General features: G+C 40.6%; 1 protein-coding gene across 1 annotated transcript in view; it reads right to left on the bottom strand.

Annotated features, from left to right (window-relative positions):
• Positions 1–12,062, bottom strand: part of ZNF331 (zinc finger protein 331) — a 238,732-nt gene extending 226,670 nt beyond the window's left edge. The window contains exons 1-3 of the mRNA XM_036833398.1: positions 11,919–12,062; positions 6,670–6,761; positions 5,176–5,302 (exon numbers count right to left, since the gene is read on the bottom strand). Of these exons, the coding sequence (XP_036689293.1) occupies positions 5,176–5,302; positions 6,670–6,684 (142 nt within the window). The 5' untranslated portion in view covers positions 6,685–6,761; positions 11,919–12,062. The remainder of the gene's footprint in view (positions 1–5,175; positions 5,303–6,669; positions 6,762–11,918) is intronic.
• Between the last annotated feature and the right edge of the window lie 6,559 nt (positions 12,063–18,621).

Here is an 18,621-nt window from a genome sequence, read left to right on the forward strand (position 1 = left end):
AACATCAGATTTTCTGCAAGAAGTGAATGCTAAGGCAGAGTTGTAAACTCCTTGCCTGAGTGCTTAAGGAATTCTCCAACACAAAGAGCTCATCTACAAAGAGTATAAGGTGGTTTTGTTTTGGTTTTGGTTCCAGGTGTTTAAGGAAATGTGTCAAATCACTAACTGACCAATAAGTCAACAAAGATTTCAGTGGCCACACACAGCAATGAAAACACATCACACAAAATTAGTTGAGAGAAATAAAGACACAACAGCAGTCACAAGAAACAACAAAATCCAGGGGGGTGAATGTGGGGGGAGGAGTGGATTATGATTTCCAAGGTTTCAACATACTCAAAATATCCCATTTGTTAAACAAAAGGTTACAAAGCAGGCAAAGTAACAATAAAGTATCAATATAACCCATACAGAAAAATGAATAAATAAATAGCATAAATTGTCCACAATGGAGCCCAAACTTTGGACTTAATCAACAAACACTTTAAATCAACTAATTAAGCTAAAGGGAATGATGGACACAGAATTAATGAAGGTAAGGAAAACAGTGTTTAAACAAATAGAGAATATCAATAAAATGATAGAGATTATAAAAAGAAACTAAACAGAAATTCTGGGGCTGAAAGGTAAATTTATCAAAATGAAAAATTTCCTAGAGAGGTTCAGCACCAGATTTGATTAGGCAAAGGGGAGTATCAGCAAACTTGTAGGTAGATCAGTCAGAATTACCTAGTCTAAGGAGCAGAAAGAAAAAAAAGACTGAATAGAAATGAACAGAGCTTAGGAGACCTGTAGATACCATCAGTGGACGAACATATGAATTATGGGAGTCCCAAAGAGAAGGAGAAAGAAGGCAGAAAGAATATCAGAATATGGTCAAAAATTTCTTAAATGTGAATAAAGGCATGAACCTACAAATCTAAAGACTGAATGAACCGCATGTAGGAAAACTCAAAGAGAATCACATGTAACAAATTATAATCAAACTGTTAAAAGACAAAGGGAAAGAGAGAATCTTAAAAGCAGCAAGGGAGAAGGTAGGTATTTGTCATATACAAAAGATCCTCAGTAAGATTAAAAGCTGATTTCTTGCCAAAACCATGGAGTCCAGAAACAATGGATGACGTATTTGAAGTGTTGACAGAGGAAAAAAAACTGTCAGCCAATTCTATCTCTAGCAAAACTGTCTTTTAAAAACGAGGGAGAGGGGCTTCCCTGGTGGCGCAGTGGTTGAGAGTCTGCCTGCCAATGCAGGGGACACAGGTTCGAGCCCTGGTCTGGGAGGATCCCACATGCCGTGGAGCGACTGGGCCCGTGAGCCACAATTGCTGAGCATGCGTGTCTGGAGCCTGTGCTCCGCAACAGGAGAGGCCGCGATGGTGAGAGGCCCGCGCACTGCGATGAGGAGTGGCCCCCACTTGCCGCAACTGGAGAAGGCCCTCGCACAGAAACGAAGACCCAACACAGCCATAAATAAATAAATAAAATTAAATTAAAAAAAAAATAGTAGAAAAATTTTAAAAAAAAAAAAAAACGAGGGAGAAATTATGACTTCCAAGATAAACAAAAGGTGATGGATTTTCTTATGACTAGACCTGCCCTATAATAAGTAAAAGAGAGAACACTTCTTTTTTTTTTCCTTTTTCCATTATGGTTTATTACAGGATATTGAATATAGTGCCCTGTGCTATACAGTAGGACCTTGTTGTTTATCCATTCTATATATAATAGTTTGCATCTGCTAATCCCAAACTCCCAATCCATCCCTCCCCCACCTCTCCTCCCCCTTGGCAACCACAAGTCTGAAAAGAGAGAACATTTCTTAATTCATTCTATGAGGCCAGCATTATTCTGATACCAAAGCCAGACAAAAACAGCTCAAGAAAAGATACTACAGACCAACATACTTTATGAATATAGATGAAAAATCTTCAACAAAATACTAGCCAATTGAGTACATAGCATATTAAGATTATACATCATAAAAAAGGCAGCCTTGTACCAAGAATTCAAGGGTAGTTGGTTCAACATATAGAAATCTATCAATATAATAGCCCACATCAATAGTAGGAAGGGGGGGGAAACCTACATAATCATCTCATTGTATGCAGAATAGACATTTGAAAAAAATCCAGAAACCGTTCATGATGAAAACACTCAGCATACAAAAAGTGAACTTCCTCAACCTGATAAAGATCATTTATAAAAAACTCACAGCTAATATCATACACAGTCAATGATGAAATAATAAAAGCTTTCCACCTAAAATAAGAAATAAGACATGATGCCCACTTTCACCACTGCTTTCCAGCTATTCAATGTTGTACTGGAAGTTCTACCCAGAGCAATTATGCAAGAAAAAGAAATTAAAAGTATACAAATTGGAGAATAAAAAGGAAAATTATCTCCATGAGCAGATGACACAATCCTGTATAATGAAAATTCCATAAAATACACACACACACACAAGACCTACTAGTCTTATAAACAATGTCAGCCAAGTTGCAGGATACAGTATCTACATATGAAAATCAGCTGTGTTTCTATACATCAACAATGAACAATTTGAAAAAAAATTTTTTTAATAATTCCACTTACAATAATATCCAAAGAATAAAATACCTAGGAATGAATTTAAGCAAGGAGATGAAAGACATATAGACTGAAAACTACAAAACATTGCTGATATAGATAACTATTAAGGACCTACTGTATAGCACAGGGAACTCTACTCAATACTCTGTAATGGCCTATATGGGAAAAGAATCTAAAAAAGAGTGGATATCTGTATATGTGTAACAGATTCACTTTGCTGTACACCTGAAACTAACACAACACTGTAAATCAACTATACTCCAATAAAAATTAAAAAAAAAAAAACATTGTTGATAGAAATGAAAGAAGACCTAAATAAATGGGAAGACACTTCATATTTATGATAATATTCACCAACATGGTCTATAGATTCTATGTAAACACTATCAAAATTCCAAGAACATTTTCTGGAAAAATGGAAAAGATGATGAAATTCATACGGAACCGCAAAGGGCCCTGAAGAGTCAAGGCAATATTGCAAAAGATATGATATACACAGAATAGATAAATCCACAGAGACAGAATGCAGACTGGTAGGTGCCAGGGACTGGGGACAGAGGAAAATGTTGAGAAACTGCCTAGCAGGGAATGAATGCTAACCATAGTTTTTTGAACAATAAACAATGGCATACACATGTAATGAACACTGCTGCAAGAACAACAGTTTGGCCAATGGTCTCACTGATATGTGGTTATGAACTTGCAATTTTCTCCCTGGAATAAATCTCTGTACTTGAGAAAACCCCAAATCAAACAGGATGATCGTTAGTATACTTAATCAACATTGCCACACTGCCCTTGAGAGACACTTCTGTGGTGATCCACAAAACCCAGAAGGACAACTGGAACCATTTGTGTCAGGCTCTCATGATACTTTCTATCTCAGCATCCTGGAACATGCTGGCCACTCTACTCAGTTACTTCAGAGGGCACTTCCCCATGAAGCAGGATGATACTGTAGCACCTCAATCAAAGCATTCTCCACTCAGAATTTTCTTTTACCCAGTGAAACTCCTCGTGGCAGAGTTCACTAGAGCTTGTCCAGCACCTAAAGGGTGGGTTATCACAGCAGAAAACAGAGAATAACATCTCAGACACCAAGTAGGTGTATTTCAGAAGCAAGTTTCAGAGGCAAAATCACACACACCCAAAAAAAATATAAAATCAGGTAGAGCCCAAGCTTTTCCACATTTGCATACTAAGTAGGCACTGCCAAGAGAGAGAAAAATAAAAGATACGAGAGTAAAGTAAGGGATTCAGATTTTGTGGGATGTTGAAATGGGTCCTGGGGTCTGCCTACAAACCCCAAAATGTGCCTGAGATATGCTCCCCGTGAAGGACTGGGGATCAAAGAAAGGTTCTCTCCGCCCACTGTCTTTACAATACTGCTGAGGAACAATCTCAAAAGATGCATGCTAGTCCCATGATACATGCTCCTAAAGGCAAAAGCAGAAACGAAGAAATGCCTGAGGCACCTGAAGGGGCAGAGAGGGCTTGAGACAGGCCCCTGTACTCGCCTGGGGCCCCAGATGCAGTGGATAAGCAGCCAGTGTCCCCCATCCCCAAAAGAAGGTCTCTCACGTATGTGAAATGGGGATGGAAGCTAGAGAAGGAGAGGAGCCGGGACGAGAGAGACCTCAGCTCGGATGTGTGTGGACTGAGAACGGAGTCTAGAATGAGAGGCTGGTCCCCCAAAGTCCAAACACAAAAACGGTCACAGACGGCAGGTAACAGAAAGTTGTGAGTCAGGATAAAGACTTTGCCTTCGACTTTGCAACGAGGTGGAATACCACTGGGATGGGAGGAAACTTTTAAGACACGTGAATAAGAGGAGGGGAAGTACAATTTCCTTCGCGAGCTCACAGCAATAAACTTCTGTTCTTCCCAAAGACCTCTCACATTTAGGAAGAATTTCCTAAAAAACATCTGATGAAGTAGCCATCTCTTTGCTGTCTGAGTTCTTCCGTATGTTCGTATCATTGATACATTCCCACCCACCTCATTTTTTTTTTTTTCTCTCTATTTTCACCTCACTCTTCAGAGGCCAGGGCTCTCTCCCCTGCTCCAAGATGAAAATAATATTCACCTCAGAAAGACAGATTCCTGCTTACATGAAAAAAGGTGAATGATGTGCTGTGGCTTTTCCATAATACAATTCCAGCCCCTTGTCCAACTGAAAAGGGCAATACAGATGGGACAGAATAATATTTCACAAATTTTTTCAATGATGGTCTTCTTCCAAATGCTTAAAGAATATTTTAAATATACAGATACGTAGCTTTCTTCCAAGAACTACTAAACCAATAGTGCAGGAGTAAAATCAGGCAGATAGCTTAAAATTTCGCCATAAGATTTTGTGCTTACTCAGCTTCCAGAACCACCACCACCTAGCACGTCATGGACAGATCAACTGAAGAAAGAGAAGGTTTAAATTCCAGACACTCCATTATAAAGCCTCTCATTTCTGAATCAACATGGCTTCAACCTTAGGCGAACAAGGCAGGGGTTCCCAAGAGACCCAAGATAAATGCAAAGACACCCAAGGGCAGATCCCAATTTCTGGAGGGAAACTATCCTCACCCAGGGAGACCAGGTTCCTGTAGGTCTCCAGCATCACGTCCCTGTACAAGGCCCTCTGAGCAGGGTCCAGGTATTCCCACTCCTCCTGAGAGAATTCTATGGCCACATCCCTGAAGGTCAACAGTGCCTGAAATGAGAACACATTTCACCAAGAGGCCATCAGGAGAGTACTTATCTTCACACAAAATGAGAAGAGGAGAGAGGTGCCAGCATCAATTAGATAGAAGTGAGTGTTCTGATAGAGCCACAAAGAGAATCCTGAACAATATATCCCTAATTTTGCTTTATTACACTTTTCTATCAGAGGATGTCAAATCTACTAAATTACTGAGGAATTTAAAATTGCATGCAGAAAGAAAATATATATATATATATACACAAACGAAAAAAATTCAACAAAGCATTGTCTAAACACAAGTTCCAGACATTATATACCAAATGATAACTAACTTCCAGATGAGGTACAGTAATGTCTTTAGGGATGACAAAGTCCACAGTAGCTTTAAAGAAAGGTGAGAATTGAAAAAATGGGATAATGATAATTACAGTAACAACCAAAAGTTACCATACAGTAAGAATTACTCCAAATGTTTTATAAGTATTAACTCATATAACAACATAGCATCCAATTTATTCCCACCTTACAGAGGACCCAACTCTGTTATTCAACAGCTAATAAATGGCAGCCATCACCTGAACCAGGTGGCCCAGCTTTAGAACAGAACCTACAGCATCATACGTTTAAGTATCAGATATGACATTAAAAGTACGATGACACAGTTGTTTCCTAACTGAGAAAACCTGAAACAAGTTCAAGGCTGAAAACACAGAACTGGCTGAAAGGTCAACACATATACACGTACACACACATGCATACATGCAATGAGGACTATTCTTACTGCTCTTAACTCATTAACATGGCGCGGCAGGAGAAAACTTAAGGACGTGGAAAGCATGTAAGACACACTTTCAAAGTTAAAACGAATATAAGACTTATTTAGGAAACGATGGTGTCGTTTATACACCCCATGGGTTCCTGCTCACATACACAAGTGGGTGCACTATAAACATACACGCCAAAATTAACTGAAATAAAAGTGGTAGTGTCTAAAATGACATTTTTTAAATACACCTTCATTTTCTAATATTTTTTACTTGTGCATTTCAGCATTTTTGGTACAATGAACATGTATAAATTGTACTAAATTTAATTAAGATTGTCAACATTATTCTATAGTAGCCTGGTTATTAAAAAACACTGCAAAAATTGAGAAAAAATACATTAGAAAACTTAACTTTGATCTCCATAAATACATAGAGTGTGTAAAAATACAGAATAGAATCTGTGTGGCGATGAGAGAAGATTGAAGGAAGGCCGTGGGGCGAGTCCAAGCAAACCTGTCAGGCAGGATACTTGAGAGTGAGAGATTATCAAGTCCAAATGGCATTTCAGGACAGAGAGGCCTGAATAGTAAACTAAGAATATGATTTTACCTGAGAAAGAGTCATTCCTGACTCCTTGTCCTTTCCTCTTCTTCCTCTTCAGGGCTTCTCTCTCAGGCAAGGTGAGTCCTGAGATGTCAATCCTGAGTGTCAAAAGATGCTGTTTAATGCTTGGAATCGACACACCCCCTTCCTGTACCACAACCACACACAGGGAGGACCTCAGCATGTGGAACAGACAGTCCTCTGCTGTAAGGTTTTTGACCCTTTTCTTCAGAACTCACTCCCCTCCTGGTTAAGGCACACACAAGCTGCAGCAGTGGGGACCCAGGAAGGACTGACCCTCCCCTTCAAGTCACAGACCCAGTCCTGACCGAAGGCCATGCAGAGGACAGCGCCCCCTCCACCCCTCTAGTTTAAGGGCTGGTCTCAGTCCTCAGAAACAGATGAGCCAGAGCCCTAGTGCTCAGGGCTGGATACAGATTCGATCACCTGAGGCTACTTAGACATCATCGAGGCTGGGCCCCAGTCAGCCATGACCTAGAAGAAAACCCTACGGGAACTGGGCACAAAAGAGGTATCTGAAAATGGCTCAGCAATCTAATGTAAAGTCAGGGTTGAGCATCAGTCAGAGGGGTCAACCCCAGCACACCTCCCACTCCGTGGCCCTGCTCTCTCCTCGGGCCCTGCCCCCTGTATCTGGATAGTGGAAGGGGAAAGAGCAGAGAGAAACACACAGGGCAGGCATTACAGGCTAGGGCGGGGGTAGGAGCGTGGCTGGAAAGTTAAACGAGAGACTCAGAAAAGGCCCCACTGAGAATGGGGGCAGGTGTGTTATCAGAACAAAGATCTGGGGGAGGAGGTTCACCACGTGCATCTGAGGGGTCAGAGAGTTCTAGGGATCCCTGAGGCACTGGTGACCCTGACCCCGGGAAAAGCAAAGACATCTGTGTGGCTCAATCTCAGTGAGGAGGGAGGAAACAAGCAGGAGATGATGTCACACAAGTACTGCAGGAAGCAGATCAGCAAGGCCCGTGGTCCTCAGACATTTTTCTACCCCATCCCAAGTGAATTTTGGAAACCATGTATTGTCTCATCCATCTTAACATCTAATTCTTTTGTATCTCAAGTTAAAACACATACGAATAATGTAACATCCTGTATATTTGAAAAGCAGTCAAGATGGTCACACTGGCCCCAAGAAGCATGCCACAGCTCTCAACGGAAATGTGGAGGACCGTAGGGTCCAGGAGCTAATGTCTGGACAGTGTGGCAAGAAGATGCCTGTGAGACGCGCCAGCAGGGATGCGAAGGGTACAGCTGGACGACAGGAGTCTGGAGTTCAGGGCTGAGGTCTGAGAAGGAGATGTGGAATTGGGAGACGTCAGGGTGTCTAAAGCCATAAGATAGGATGATGTGGAAGGTCACTGGGTGCGGCCAGAGAAAAGGCCCCAGATGGAGCTTGGGGCCCTGCCCCCATCAGCGACCAGGGGTTGAGGCAAAACCAGGAGAAGAAAATGAAAAGTGAACAAGGAGAAAAGAAAATTGAAACAGATGGCCAGACTTCAAATGATAGTTTAAGTTTACTTTTAAATACTGGGATGTCCTGCAAGCCATGAGAAAAAAAAGTGTTTAACGGAAGAGGGAGTGATCAACAGTTGCTGATAGGACAAGACAAAGACTGTGAATTAACCAGTGAGTTTAGAAATAGGGAGGACACTACAGCCTCTGACAAGGAAAGTGGGATGGTAGATGGGAAAGCTTGATTGGATGGGGTTCCAGCAACAGCTGGAAGCAAAAGTTGATGAACTATGTTTGACAAATGGTGCCATCATGTCCTCTTACTTGAGGACTAATCACTGTTTATCTTGAGAACATGTACATAATGGGTTGTGTCTGCTTGGCTATAAAAAAGGGTGAGGTTTCTTTCTGCCATAGTAATCTTTTTGGTGGAGTCCCTGTGATGTGGGTATACGTCCAGAAGTGCAATTGCTGGATCACATGGTAATTCTATGTTTAATTTTTTGAGGAAATTACCACTGTTTTCCACAGCTTCTGTATCATTTTATCCTTGTAAGCAATGCACAAAGGTTTCAATTCTCCACATTCTCTCCAACACTTGTTATTTTCAGTTTCTTTTGATAACAGCCATCCCAATGGGTGTGAAGTAGTATCTCACTGTGGTTTTGATTTGCATTTCCCTTACGATTGGTGATACTGAGCATCTTTTCATGAGCTGATTGGCTATCTGTATATCTTCTTTGGAGAAATGTCTATTCAAGTGTTTTGCCTATTTTTCAATTTTGTTTGTTTTTCAGTGGTAGGAGCTCTTTATATATTCTAGATAATAATTCTTTATCAGATATATGATTTGCAAAATTTTCCTCTTATTCTGTGGGTTGCCTTTTCACTCTGTTGATAGTGTGCTTTGATGCACAAAGTTTTTTTATTTTGATGAAGCCCATTTAACTATTTTTTCCTTTGTTGCCTGTGCTCTCTGGTGTCATATCCAGGAGCCTGGATTTTGTCCCAAAGGCAATGGGAAGCCAGTAGAGGGGTTAATGCCAGGTACTGAAATGGTCTAACTTCAGATTTACTTCTGATGCAGAAACAGAACTCTGAGGCAGACTCTGTCTCTGAGCCCTGCACCTTTCCTAGTAGTTTTCATCATCGTTGTTGGCCTGGCACTCTTTTAAGCTTATAATTACAATGGTCACCCTCTTGCAGAAAAATGCCACATAGATATCCATACAATATTGTCAATCATTTTAGGGATCGCTGTCATTCAGCAATCCTGATCTTGTTCATCACCTCTGTGTTGTAAGTAGGTTCACAGAGGCCCAGAAGGGAAGTTACCTTGAGAACATATGAGCTGAGTGAGAACTGCATGTAACTGAATTTTGAAAGGGTGGCCTAGAAGAGACAGTGAGAAGTTTGTCCTTATCATCTCATTCCCCTTTTAAAAATTCCAGGATCATCTTTAATACACCTGAGCAAAAGACACCTCTTTTGTGGTTTTAATCACATTGATCCCAAGCATTTACTCCCTCTTTTGCAGAAAATCACAGTGAAACACTGAAGAAATATAAAATGATGAACACAGATTTTGGTGCTGAAACTTTTAAAGAGGGTTAGCTATGGAAATAGGATCAGTGCAAATTTCTTTACCATGAACAGATGGGCTCTGTTAGAACAAAGTTTCAAGTCAATCCAGACCATCCCTCAATATTTTCACAGAATGGACAAAAGGGACTTGAGGGGAACATCTACTTTGTAGCTCACAGCTCACTAATTCAACAAATCACACAAAGGGGACAAAAGAGGCTGCTGAATATTAGACTAACTCACTAAATTAAGTTCTAACCATTAAGATGCTAGACACCCTTACCAAGTATATATTGAAACAGTCTAAAATTATTTACTAAGTACTACAGAATGTTCCAACATATGACAAAGGGTAGAAAGAATGCAGGGTTTATAATCTGAACTAGACACAATATATTCAAAAGGGAAAACAATTTGGGACTCTTTTTTTTTTTTAATCTAATGACTTCTGGGGTCAAATTTTTTTTTTTTAATTGAGACTACCTCATATTTAGAATAGAATGATGACAGCTGGTTATCACATGTCACCGAAGCTTATTTCAGAAGCTGATGATTATTTACAGAGAAGGGGGAATTCGGTATACTAAAATTTACCTCAATATGCTTTTTAAAAAAATGAATTAAATGTAAGAGGGGTGCAAAAATGTATGTCCATTTAAAAGAAGAAAAAGCAACGGTTTTAATATTCCCTTAAAAAGCACCACGTAGTGACGGATTCAGTAATTTCTTGTCCTGGCTCACCTCCCTCACACCATTCCAAGCAAAGATGGCAACCCACAACTCACAGACAAGTCTCCCCTCGTTGTCAGAGTAAAGGGCTGCAAATGGAAGCTACACTGTGAGGCGAATAATTATAAAACGCACAAGCCTTATAAACAGGAGTTTTGCAACTCTCATTCTCATCAATTAAGCAAATTTTAAACTAAATATATTACAAAGCCACAAGTCAATATATCACACCTTAGCCATATCCCATCAAGTCACCACTCACGCAGAATCAGGTTTCCCTTCTTTCACTCTACTCTGTATTTCTGTTAATCTGTTTATGTCTCCCTTTCCTTGTTTCTCTCCATCGTTCTCCTTTTCTGTGTTTCCTCTCTCACTCCCGCTGCTTTCTCCCCTTTTCTCTATTCCTTTCCTTACACTTGTTTTGCACAAGACTTGAAACCTATTTCAACTTCAGTTTCTCCTTCTCCCCAGTCTGTTCCCAATCTCTATATATGTCTGCCTTTTTCTCCCCGCATTTCTGTGTCCCCTCTGCTCTCCATTACACTGTCTTTCCTATTACACCCCCTCTGCCCCACCTCACTGGCATCCCTAGCTGGCTAGGTTCTCTCAGCGCTGTTTCTCACTCTGCCAACCCTAAGCCCTCGTTCTGTCCCTGCACTCAGCTCCCCCAACTGTTTTTCTCCTAACCACTCTGTCTGAAGTGCCTTGACCTTCGTGGCTGGAGCTCCACCCTTTCCTCTGTGTTTCTATTTTCTTTTCTCCTCTTGCTACTTTGCCGCGTTATTCCCTTTCACTTTGTCTCTCTTCAAGTCCTTCCCAGATCCTCTATTTTTGCCTTTTCTTTATGCACCGCCTCACTCATCTTTTCTCCCTCTCACTTTTCTATTTCTCTTCATTCTCCCTCTGTCTCTCTCCTGATCTTCCTCACTCCCTTGTGCTGCCGCTTTCCTGGTCTCCCCTTTGCAATCATCACTTCCACAAAGCACCAGATCCCCGCGTGGGGGAGGTGACTTGCTCTTGGGGCACCCCGAGTTCTTCAGTCCTAAATCCCATCCTTCAGAAAAGTGTGCTCTTCCGAGACACTGGGCCTCTTATTAAGGGGTAGGGGGGGACGGGGGTAGGTTCCCAGGAAGGCGGTGGGGTCTGCTGAATCCCAGGGCCAGGGAGAGAAGCCAGGCCTCTATGGGCCAAGAGGGACGAGGATGAGGGGAGACGCGCCAAGTGTTTGAATCTATCTCAAAAGTCCATCTACCATGACGCTGAACAGCGCGGGGCGGAAGGAGTGGTCAGGGAAGGGTTTTACAGGACAACAACGTGGCAGGCGGGTGTAATGGCCCGAAGGCCCAAAATCCATGGGCGGGGAAGGCCTCGGAAAGATCTTAACCGAAAATGAACGCGGACCCCCGACCCAGCATCGAAGCAAGCGGTCAGGCTTCGGGAACTCTCACCGGGACGCCAGAACTTACCGAAGGTAAGAGGCACGGGCGCAGGAATGTTAACGTCCGTAGCAACCCCAAGACTCCAGGCGTATAGGACTGTGGACTGAGACGCTCAGGTTTAAACTCAAAAAGACGAAAACTCACAGACACCGGCGTGGCCTTGGGACCCCGCTAGCCTCTTCCGGTCTGCGAGATACTGCGCGTGCGCGCTCCTTCCGGGGAATGCTGTGGGCGGGGCCTAGGCGGAGCGCCTTCGGAAAGGGGCGCGAATAGCGGCCAGGTGTAGGCGGGGACCGCGGGGGGGCGGGGCGGAGCCGAGCCGGGGCGGGGCCGGGGCGGGGCCGGGGCGGGGCCGGGGCGGGGCCGGGGCGCCCCTTGGCAGCTCCCCAAGGGCATGCTTTTCTTTCCGAGTTTGGATCACTTTGAATTTCTTTCCTGTGCCGCGGAGCCGAGCTGCTCCTTGCCTGTTTTAAGTTGATGTTTCAAACAATTTAAGGGGAAAACTTAGAGTTGAGAGGCCACTTGTTGAAAGCTAAGACGTTTACGTTTTAAGTAGTTGAAAACGAGTTTAGTCAAAAATCGTTTTTGTAAAGGGGTGCCGGGTCCTGAGAGAGAGGCGAGGCGGACTCTGCGGTCTGGGAACCCGGACCTGGATTCGGAGTCGATGTGGGGAGATAGTTGGATCCAGGAATTGCCTCCTGCAATTAGAATTTAATTTAAGCAATATAATTAAGCAAGGAGTGCAGTTGTCTGTGCAAGAAATGCAAACTTGAATGTGAAATGCAAAACTCTACGGGTGGGAAATGGGCCACTTCGTACGGACGTCCATCAGAACATCATATCCATTTACATTCCCCATTCACCCTTTGCTCAGCCCTGGGCTCAGTCCCAGAGACTTTCATAGGTACAAGACCTGGGCAGGGGGAGGCAGGGGCATGAGGCATGTGATGATTTAGGTCACCAACCACTGCTTTAAAAAAATTATAAATCAAAAATTGATATAAACTGTATTGTTGTTTATAGTACTTGTTATTCTATTCCACACCTGAGGCGAATGATAAGTATCTTTGGGATAAATTTTTGTGACGTCATAATTCATTTGTCAGTAATTTCTAAATATAACATTTTCTAATTCACTTTACATTTATCCAAGAGTAACTAGGAAGAATATTTTTAATAAAAATATTGTTTTACATTTTAGCTCTTTTGTTGATTTTCTATTTCTCAGTGTTCTGTCAGGTGTGAATAACAAACCCCATATGTACTCTTTAGAAGACTACTGAAGTTGTTTTCACCTTAAAAATACAATTGCAATATTTCCAGGGGCGTTTGATAGGGATGTCTATATTATTTTATATGAACCCTAAAGGAAGCAAACTAGATTTATCGAATTTCCAATGTTCTCTTTTATAATCTTTAAGGCAATTTCCATTAGTTAATATCCGCCGTGAAATATATGTTTCTTTCAAATCCCTAAACGTAGAAGATTTCTCTCCAGTAAGAATTTTTTAATGCGATAAAAGCATTTTGAATAAAGTCTTTTAACGTATATTTAATCTGTAAGGTTTCACTGCAGTATATATTATATGATCTTTCACAAGTTTTAAGCATTGATTATAGCTTTTCGATGTTCATTACATTTGAATTAACTGATATTTAAGAAGGCTTCAGCATCATTACTCATAAATTGAAAAGATTTCACTCCCAAAATAATATTCTGACGATCCCCCACAGATTGAATTTTGGACGAGAACTTCACCACACACATTATATTTTTAAAAATTACTCTTGGGTATTTATTTCCTGATGTTTAGTAATGTTTGGCTTTTGGTTAAATACATTGCCCCATTCTTTATAATTTTAAGATATCCCCCAGTATGCATTTCTGATGACCAATGATGATTCATGCTGCCTAAAGACCTTCCCAATTTGCTGCATTCGTTAAGTTTTTTTCTAAATTGTATAACTCTGATATTTTGTTATCAATGAAGAATGGATCAAAACTTTCCCATCTTTATTGCAAATATTGGTTTTGACACACGGAAGGATCCTTCCAAGTTGTGAAACTAAGGAAACATTTTGATGTATTTCTTATCTTGATTACATTTATTCTATGCATGCTCAATTTTAAATCTCTGCAGTTCACTCTAAGATTTAACTGGATGCTCAGTCCAACCCTATTATCAAATTATTCCATGCGTTTGTTTCCTGCACTAGACACATTTTTTAATGAAAAAAATATATACATATACACAGTGTCAAGGCTAGATTTTCAGATCTTTAGAAGGTAGATTATGTAAATTACGCTGTATTATGTATTATTGCCAACTAGCCATGTTGGCACAAAAGAGATTTCAGCATGGACTTCCATGTTCTCATGCAAATAAATAAATGGATGGTGAAACTTTTCATCAAACAGAACATCTGGAGAGAAGCCAATCATAGGTGAAATTCATGAATCCACCTTGCTTAAGGGAAGTTTTGTTGCTTGTAAAATTTACAAGGGAGCAAAACAAACTAATTCACAAGAATAAAAAAGGATATTTCCTTAATCACAGGAAGATTTTGATATATGTCTCCCTGTAGTATTATAAAAACAGATGCAAATTATTAAAGATTATTAAAGACTTCAAAATAAAGACTTCAAAAATTTGAAAAACACAGGAAGTAGTTTGACTTAGTGCATTAAACTCTGTATCAGAAAAATAGACACACTACATTTTTTAAGCACACTGTAATATATATTTACGACTGCCAAAATTTTAAAAAATATCTGGACTTAGGTAAGGAGAGACTTTATACAAAAGATGATTGCAAACAGAGAGAATGCTCTGACCACAAGATATGCACATCTATAATGGGTCTTTTAAAAAGGAACATTAAAAACTTAGGCTAAAGTGGGGTTTATCTCAGGAATGCAAGGATTCCTCAATATACGCAAATCAATCAATGTGATACACCATATTAACAAATTGAAGAATAAAAACCATATGATCATCTCAATAGATGCAGAAAAAGCTTTGACAGAATTCAACACCCATTTATGATAAAAACCCTCCAGAAAGTAAGCATAGAGGGAAATTACCTCAACATAATAAAGGCCATATATGACAAACCCACAGCCAACATCGTCCTCAATGGTGAAAAACTGAAACCATTTCCACTAAGAGCAAGAAGAAGACAAGGTTGCCCATTCTCACCACTATTATTCAACATTGTTTTGGAAGTTTTAGCCACAGCAATCAGAGAAGAAAAAGAAATAAAAGGAATCCAAATCGGAAAAGAAGAAGTAAAACTGTCACTGTTTGCAGATGACATGATACTATACATAGAGAATCCTAAAGATGCTACCAGAAAACTACTAGAGCTAATCAATGAATTTGGTAGAGTAGCAGGATACAAAATTAATGCACAGAAATCTCTTGCATTCCTATACACTAATGATGAAAAATCTGAAAGAGAAATTAAGAAAACACTTCCATTTACCATTGCAACAAAAAGAATAAAATACCTAGGAATAAACCTACCTAAGGAGACAAGACACCTGTATGCAGAAAGCTATGACACTGATGAAAGAAATTAAAGATGATACAAACAGATGGAGAGATATACCATGTTCTTGGATTGGAAGAATCAATATTGTGAAAATGACTCTACTACCCAAAGCAATCTACAGAGTCAATGCAATCCCTATCAAACTACCAATGGCATTTTTCACAGGACTAGAACAAAAAACTTCACAATTTGTATGGAAACACAAAAGATCCCGAATAGCCAAAGCAATCTTGAGAAAGAAAAACAGAGCTGGAGGAATCAGGCTCCCTGACTTCAGACTATACTACAAAGCTACAGTAATCAAGACAGTATGCTACTGGCACAAAAACAGAAATATAGATCAATGGAACAGGATAGAATGCCCAGAGATAAACCCACGCACATATGGTCACCTTATTTTTGATAAAGGAGGCAAGAATATACAGTGGAGAAAAGACAGCCTCTTCAGTAAGTGGTACTCAGAAAACTGGATAGCTACATGTAAAAGAATGAAATTAGAACACTCCCTAACACCATACACAAAAATAAACTCAAAATGGATTAAAGACCTAAATGTAAGGCCAGACACTATCAAACTCTTAGAGGAAAACATAGGCAGAACACTCTATGACATAAATCACAGCAAGATCCTTTTTGACCCATCTCCTAGAGAAATGGAAATAAAAACAAAAATAAACAAATGGGACCTAATGAAACTTAAAAGTTTTTGCACAGCAAAGGAAACCATAAACAAGACGAAAAAACCCTCAGAATGGGAGAAAATATTTGCCAATGAAACAACTGACAAAGGATTAATCTCCAAAACTACAAGCAGCTCATGCAGCTCAATATCATAAAAACAAATAACGCAATCCAAAAATGGGCAGAAGACCTAGACATTTCTCCAAAGAAGATATTCAGATTGCCAACAAACACATGAAAGAATGCTCCACATCATCACCTCACACCAGTCAGAATGGCCATCATCAAAAAATCTACAAACAATAAATGCTGGAGAGGGTGTGGAAAAAAGGGAACCCTCTTGCACTGTTGGTGGGAATGTAAACTGATACAGCCACTATGGAGAACAGTATGGAGGTTCCTTAAAAAACTAAAAATAGAACTACCATATGACCCAGCAATCCCACTACTGGGCATATACTCTGAGAAAACCGTAATTCAAAAAGAGTCATGTACCACAATGTTCATTGCAGCACTATTTACAATAGCCAGGACATGGAAGCAACCTAAGTGTCCATCGACAGATGAATGGATAAAGAGGATGTGGCACATATATACAATGGAATATTACACAGCCATAAAAAGATATGAAATTGAGTTATTTGTAGTGAGGTGGATGGACCTAGAGTCTGTCATATAGAGTGAAGTAAGTCAGAAAGAGAAAAACAAATACCGTATGCTAACACATATATATGGAACCAAAAAAAAAAAAAATGGTCATGAAGAACCTAGGGGCAGGACAGGAATAAAGATGCAGACCCACTAGAGAATGGACTTGAGGACACGGGGAGGGGGAAGGGTAAGCTGGGATGAAGTGAGTGAGTGGCATGGACATATATACACTACCAAATTTAAAACCGATAGCTAGTGGGAAGCAGCCACATAGCACAGGGAGATCAGCTCGGTGCTTTGTGACCACCTAGAGGGGTGGGATAGGGAGGGTGGGAGGGAGGGAGACACAAGAGGGAAGAGATATGGGGATATATGTCTATGTATAGCTGATTCACTTTGTTATAAAGCAGAAACTTACACACCATTGTAAAGCAATTATACTCCAACAAAGACGTTAAAAAAGTAAAACAAAAACTTAGGCTAATACTAACAGTGAACTTGTTCAAGAACTTTGAGATATATGTCTTTGAATGGCATTGAACAGCCTTGTATCTTCATTAGGGCTATTGTATCTGTCCCTGTCACATACAAGAGACATTAAGTACTGTATTGAAAGACGTTGCTCTAAATTGCCAAAGTCAGAGGTCTATGTAACTGTTATATAAACAAGGAGAACCCAGCTGTTATAATAGGAAAAATGTTTTCTCCTTTGCCATGTTTCTGACGCTCATGGAAAAAAATCTGCAGACACCGTCAACAGTTTTTAGGGTCATGATTAGACAATAAAAGCAGTAATTAAAATGTCAGATGCAGGTAACATTCAAAACTTTAATATGTCCTAGCATCCTCTCTCCTATCAGCTGAGCCCTGTTAGAGACAAGTAGGAGAGGAAGTACTCTCACTTCCCCTCAGAGTCCCTTTCTCTTCCTCATTCCAAGGTTTCTATTGGCTGATTTGGTTCACTAGCTTCACTACTCGCTGGTCTTGGCTGGTGTATAAAGCTGCAGCACAGTAGTAGTTTTAAAGATATTTTAATTTTTATCCCTAGAGAATTTGGCAGGACGATTTATCATAAAACATATAAATGATCACTAGTCCCGGAAATGCTCTGGAGGTGGGGTGTAGTGAAGTCCATGTCCCTACCTTTTCTCAGATCCCACCCCTGTATTGGTCTCCAAGCCCACCCCAGCAAGCTACCTTGGGATACCTGGCCACAGTCTAGGTGCTGCACTTGATGGCCATGGCCATGCCCAGGGCCCGCCCCCTGCACCGACAGGGAATGGCAGCGCATGCACGGTTTCCAGAAGACCTGGAAGAAGATGGAGATCCAGGATGGGGGTGGTGGTCACGCCTTATGCAAGTGTTTCCGTCTTTCTGGTTCAGACTGGACATTTGTGGCCCTCTCATTCACAAACTGTCCACATGGATAATGGGGGATGTCTCCAGACGTTAAAGTTCCCACAGTAGTTTGTCCCGCAAGAGCCCCAGCTTCACCATGAGATGTTCTCAGCTGCAGGTCCTGGAGGTCTGCATCCACCTCATGTTACAATCGCTCTGAGGTTGATCCCCTTTAGTGGCCTTTCTGCCTTGAGGCTGTGTGGACACTGCCTGCTGTTGGGGAAATATAATTTAAAATGAAATATTTTCCCAGATCAGAAAACCTCTTTGCAAAAGCAGTAGAGAAATGAAAGGGTTTTTTTTTTTAATTGAATAAGCATTAAGCCAGAATGTGATGCAAATCACAGGCAATATGCTGACACTAAAGAGTTTGCAAAATCAGAAACAAATCACAAAAAAATAAAAAATAAAAACAAATCACAATTTTATAGCCAAGCAGAAAAGT

This window comes from Balaenoptera musculus, chromosome 19 (genome assembly GCF_009873245.2).
Source record: "Balaenoptera musculus isolate JJ_BM4_2016_0621 chromosome 19, mBalMus1.pri.v3, whole genome shotgun sequence".
In the NCBI taxonomy this organism is placed as follows: Eukaryota; Metazoa; Chordata; class Mammalia; order Artiodactyla; family Balaenopteridae; genus Balaenoptera; species Balaenoptera musculus.